The sequence below is a fragment of the Pristiophorus japonicus genome, chromosome 13, assembly GCF_044704955.1.
Source record: "Pristiophorus japonicus isolate sPriJap1 chromosome 13, sPriJap1.hap1, whole genome shotgun sequence".
Lineage (NCBI taxonomy): Eukaryota > Metazoa > Chordata > Chondrichthyes > Pristiophoridae > Pristiophorus > Pristiophorus japonicus.
This window is the reverse complement of record NC_091989.1, coordinates 76,951,569-76,957,568: the sequence shown is the minus strand read 5'-3', so window position 1 is coordinate 76,957,568 and position 6,000 is coordinate 76,951,569. Positions and strand designations below refer to the sequence as shown.

The following is a 6,000-nucleotide window of genomic DNA, read 5'->3' as shown; positions in this document are numbered from 1 at the left end:
GCAGTTAGCCGTGATTGTCTAAATGCAAAGTAGTAAGAGTTCAAAAGCTTTTTAGGTATAAGTGATGGAACTGGCTTTTGTCACACACACACACGGACACCAGTGACACTGGAATCTCGAAAGGTGTGTCACTGCTTGGAGAGCTGCCTTTGCAAGCAGAGAGTTTGTTTAGTATGAATGTCTAAATAAAAGACCCGATCCTGCCTTTACTACAACTGAATCTGTGCATAATTCGACGTTTAAAGCAACGAAGCGAAAAGAGCGAGACAGCCGTACAACAGTCTTCAGACTGGAACGTTTAATAGGCAAGATGTGGCGTATTTTACTAATAGTTAATAGGTGGCAAGTGAAATTGCACTGTGGCAAAATGATTGACAACTTGTGGTACCCTGTACCAACAATCAGGCAGTTAGTTGACCAGTAACTATTATAACTGGTATAGATTTCCTTCATGCCAAAATAACCAAGGATGAGATTGGAAGAGATTTAGGAGCGATCTAGTGGATCTTCATCAACATTTTGGAAGGAAAAATAAGGAACGGTAATATAAACAAAATGGCACAATTTTAAACGGGATGCAGAAGTGACCTTGGGGTTCACATACACAATCTCTGATTGTGGAAGGACAAGTTGATAACTCTCTTTAAAAAAAAAAGCATCTGGAATCCTTGGCTTTGTAGAGGTAGCTAAGTACAAAAGCAAGGTGGTTATGGTAAGCCAACAGAGAGATGCAGGTGGTGTTTCAGAGATTGTGGCGAATCAGATAGAGCTAGCTAAGATAGTAAACAACAACTTGCATTTATATAGCACCTTTAATGTAGAAAAATGTCCCAAGGCACTTCACAGAGACATAATCAAAAACAAAGTGTAGAAAAGGCAGATTAAAACTCAATTCGGACTGTAGTGGATACAGGTTCAAACTGGTAAAAGGCAAATCTATAACTAATATTCGGAAGTTCTTCATATAGAGTGATCAACACATGGAATGGACTTCTAGGCATGGCAAATACCTGGGAATTATTAATTTTTTTCATAAAAGAACTTGCATTTATATTGTGCTTCATCATATCCTCAGCTACTGATGTCAAGGTTGTTAAATAGGCAAATGTGATATCCTATTCACGCACAAGGTCCCACAAACTGAAAATGAGATGAACGACCAGCTAATCTGGTTTTTAGTGTTGGTGTTTGAAGGAGCAGCAGTTGGCCAGCTCTTCTTCAAAACAATGCCACAAGATTTTTCATTTACTTCCACCCGAGAAGGAGCTTCAGTTTAATGCCTCAACCAAAAGATGGCGCCTCGGTCAAGGCAGCACTCCTTCAGCATTGTAGTGACGTGTCAGTCTAGATTTTGTGCTCAAGTCGAGTGGGACTTGAACTCCCAACTTTCTGACTCAGAGTGCTACCAACTAAGCCAATTCTTTCTATAATGGCTTGTACTGGTGGAATTGGAATTAAGTCATTTCAAATCTTGGAAGACATTGCTGACCATCATCAGTAAATACAGCTTCAGCATTTTGTCGAGTTTAAAAAAATGGAAAATGTTTGAAGAGTCAATTCCCTTCCCTATCAAAAGGAATCCGACTTGGTGTGAAAAGCACAGTGTCCCTGTATTTAGATTCAGAAGACCATACGTATCTCAAATGATAATTTATATTCAACTTTCCATACATTTATAAAAAGTCAGTATTAGCAAAGTTAAGGACAGGAGTATTTGACATTAATTTTCACTTTGAATTCTACATGATGTCTGTTGTGGCTCCACAAAGAACCATAGATGCTCAGTACAATAGTTAAATAAATACATAAATCTAACTCATGCCTGCATGTATAAATCCTTGCTGAACTAGTTTATCTTCAAATATTTTACAAAAGCCAAATATTAAATAAAGTAAAACAGAATAAAGTTAAAATATACTGGAAAATTGGATGTGGCATTTAACAGCCCCGTTTCAACAGAACAGCTTTTTAAAAAGACTTAAAATGCACATTGTAATAAACCTGGAAAATCCCAAGAACCATCTGGCATTGCTATCAATGGGAGTGAAAGCTGGATAATGTTGGAATCCTCCAAGGCTACTTGCTGCTCATTTTTCATAACATGAATATTACACCAACTCAAATATTAGGAGTGCCCATATTTCCAGTAGTCTCAGTCCATCAAACTATTTCATTTGGGTCTCAAAGTTTACATGTCAAGAAGCAGATAGCAACCTTTTGTCCAGTTTTCTCCCCATCTTTCTTCCGAAGCACCAGCTCCTGCCGGATAGAGCTCCATTGGCACTGGCAGCCCCTCAGTAAACCATCAAGTGCTCATTTTGTTGTTGTTGCAATAATCCAGTCTCTGTTCAACAGTGTAGCATCACGATTAAGTCCACTGTCTTTATTTGGCGTCCATGCAAGGGTGCTCTCTATTCAAGTGGCGGGGCAATGATGAAGAATGGGAATCCGAGCCGATACTTCCCTTCCCCAGACAGAGACCCAGGCCAACAGTCGACTCCTGTCCCCAGATCAAATCAAATCAATCTGCACACACTTGACCAGCCTGGTTTGCAAGACCCAGTACCACACCAGGTACGTACTGAATTTACCTCATGAAAAATTAGAGGCGTTCACAATTCATTTTTAAATGGGGAGATCTTCAGAGACAGCAAATATCAGTACTGTTATCCACATGATTAAATCAGAGAGATCAAAGTGGGCCTTTATATCACAATAATAAATCTGTGATCTGCTCAGCTTTATAATGCGAAGATACCGACACACTTCAGAAACTAGCACAGAAATAGATCACGGCTTAAGTCACAAAGCCTTTGGGAGGGCTACTACAGAGTAAGGAGCCAGACTGACAAAACAAAGTTTGATTAGCCTTTGTTTTGGGGTCACCATATAGAGACTTCAAACTCGAGAATGACATTGACTGGCCAAGTTTTCTTCTTTAGGGCCTTGTTTCAGACAACATCAGAGCACACAAAGTTTTAGGGTTGTTGCAGAATCTTTGCAGTTCATTCTGCAATCTGAGATGAATGTTTAGAAACAGGAGATTAATGTGTGAATGTGAGTATTCCTATTCAGTTTTCTTTGAAACATCAGCACCACACTCCAGCATCTCTGTATAGTGTATTTTTCAAGGAATTGTTTCTTATTAAAAAAAAAAGTGTCCATTGTTGGAGTGTTATAGCACAGTAGCTTCTTGAAACACTTCTACCCACCTGGTGAGGAATTGGAACATTTGTTAATTGTTGCAACTCAAGTGTCACACAGAACTCCATCGACAAAACAGTGTCCTACAGATTTGAAAATACACTGTAGAAATAAATATATAAAAAGGTGATTTTCTGCGCTCTGTGCCTGGGGAATGGTTGGAACATAGATAGAGACATGTTACATTAGGTCTCTGACCCGGCTTTCCCACAACATGCCTACATTGTAGCAGACCCAGCTTTGGCATTTTAATGGGGTGGGAGGGGTGATCCCCGCCTCAACTTTCTCTCCTAATACTTGTTGAGCACTCCATCAAAGGGACACCGATTGAAAGTCAGTTTAATGGCCTGCCCCCAAACCCAAACGTGGTGGGGGACAAGAGTGCATCTTTGGGGATGCAGGGACAGGCTGCTGTGTATGCAGGCAAGGGATAATTTCTTATTTGGAACCCTCGCCAAGACATTTGGAAGCACTTCAGGGCCAGAACACCCATCTCGGTGGCCTAGAGTGCAGTTACACGTCTGAGAGGCCTGCAGCTATGCTCACACTTCCTCCCCGTTGTACAGGCACATGGATTCGTCAAGGGAGAGGGCTTGTGCCTGAAGTTTGCCCAGGCCATACAAACACCTCAGGGGATGACAAACAAGGCAGTTGCCTCCTCACTGGTCACTGCTCCCATCAGGTACCCATACAGGAGAATCTCACCTCCAGATGCAACACTTCTACTCTATATTTTCTTAATAAGTTTGCATTTAACATAATCCTCATTCCAATATACTGTGGATGGTATATGAGCGAAATGGAAATGAATGGATATGAGCCAGAGCCCAATTCATCCAACAATACCCCATAGACAGAATTGCTTTCATCCTTCACAGATATGTACTTACATTCAAAAACTTGCATTTATATAGCACCTTCAACATAGAAAGCTCCCATGGCTGCATGTTTGCGCCAAAATGCAATCTCCCACCCTCCTCCTCTTGTCCCAGCATCACAATTTCAGAGGTTTTGTCTTAGAAAAAGGAACTTTCACCAGATCTCATCAGTACTGACAACATCCAAAGAAAGCTGGCATATTTATCGACTAGCTCAATCCAGAACTCTGGATTTACAATCTGGAAGAGAGAAGTCCCTCCCCCCCAGGGGTACATACCAGGCCTGTTGCATGAAGACACTCAAACATCATCCCCTGGTCCCCCCCCTTCACCACTTTCGTTCAGCAGGGAAGATATTTACAGAAAATAGGAGATAGATCAGGCTCTGGTTTCACTGGTAAAGAGAATTATATAACTCAGAGCAACTGTCTTGAGTGAGCTGAGTTAGTGATGCAGGGAAATCTAAGTATGCATCAAAATTTGCCAAACTGGGTGCAAAAATGTGATCTAGTAATGTCAGCATTGTTTTGGAATTATTGTAACATCGGAACAGTGATATCATTACTGCGAACCAATGAATACCAGGGTTATATTATACAGAGATTTCAGAGTTCCTCTGTGATTCAACACTTAGAAAAAAGAACAAATCTTCGAGAAGTCCCACAGTGAATGTCCCAATATTGAGAGAGTTATCACCTTGGGGCATCACACACACGCAGTGGCAGACAGACACCTTGGGACATCACACACATGATAGCAGTAGCAGACAGGCAACGGGTCTGCAGAGTGAAAACAAATACTGGATTGATGGCAGACAATTGGCTATTATTCAACCTTTGGTTTCACTCCAACAAACCAAACCTTCAATGATCTGTGGCCTTATCTAACCCTATAATTGACTTTAAATGTTATAATCCAATCCACCCACTGACTATCCTCTGTATTTCATCAATTAACCATCACTTATTCTTAAACAATAAGGAGATAAGGGGTTATGGGGAGCAGGCGGGGAAGTGGAGCTGAGTCCATGATCAGATCAGCCATGATCTTATTGAATGACTTGATGGGCCGTATGGCCTACTCCTGTTCCTGTTTCTTATGTTCTTATTGCATGGAGGCACTTATTCAAATATTTTTGCATAAAATACATTTAAAAATCTTATATCTGAGAGCAGTGTTAACTTTTCCCATTATAATTTCTTACCTCCACATCTTTAATGGAATGTGCCTGTGCAAAGCTTGTTATGCTATAAATGACACCCAATCAGTGGTGGTGGGAAAGTGCTCAGGTTTTGGAACGCCCAGTTGCTCAGGCTGACTGCAGAGAAACATCTATTCTGCAACAAGCTTCTGTTTCCCAATTTGCTTTAAGTTTTGTCAAAGTATATAGAAATACAACAGATGTATAACTTTAAAATAGAAACTGCATAACATGTGCACACCCTGTTTCAATTACCCCCACTTCTTCACCACACATGTGCAATTCATGGGAGACTAACCGGTAATAATATTAAATCCAATATTTCATAAACATAAGGATAGAATATATAAATCTAAAACAGTGCCCAATTACTTCTGGTGTCTGATCCCCATTTCACCTGAAGGTTAACTTAGTCTCTACTCCTCACGTGCAACGCCACGGAATATAGACTACTATAAATATATATCTACATGTATACAGGCCTTACTTTTTATATCTATGTAATGAAATAAAAACATAAAACGCTGGAAACACTCAGCAGATCAGGCAGCTTCTGTGGAGAGAGAAACAGAGTTAACGTTTCAGGTCTGTGAACGTTTGTCAGAAATGAAAAAGGTTATAGAGATGTATCAGATTTTAAACAAGTATGGGGGCTTGGAGAAAGAACAAAAGGGATAGGGTGAAAGGCAGAAGTGATTCAAAATAAGAACATAAGAA

At 40.3% G+C, this 6,000-nt stretch overlaps 1 protein-coding gene across 4 annotated transcripts in view; it reads right to left on the bottom strand.

The window, feature by feature from the left end:
* Positions 1-810: 810 nt before the first annotated feature.
* The window catches only part of fgd6 (FYVE, RhoGEF and PH domain containing 6), a 156,362-nt gene continuing 151,172 nt past the window's right edge, over positions 811-6,000 (bottom strand). For 2 of the 4 annotated variants that reach the window (XM_070897669.1, XM_070897671.1), the window contains one exon: positions 5,309-5,447. In XM_070897669.1, coding sequence (XP_070753770.1) covers positions 5,330-5,447 — 118 coding nt within the window. In that variant the 3' untranslated portion in view covers positions 5,309-5,329. Of the gene's footprint in view, positions 3,213-5,308; positions 5,448-5,527; positions 5,837-6,000 lie in introns of those variants that run through there. The other 2 variants (XM_070897670.1, XM_070897672.1) reach the window with 2 other exon arrangements.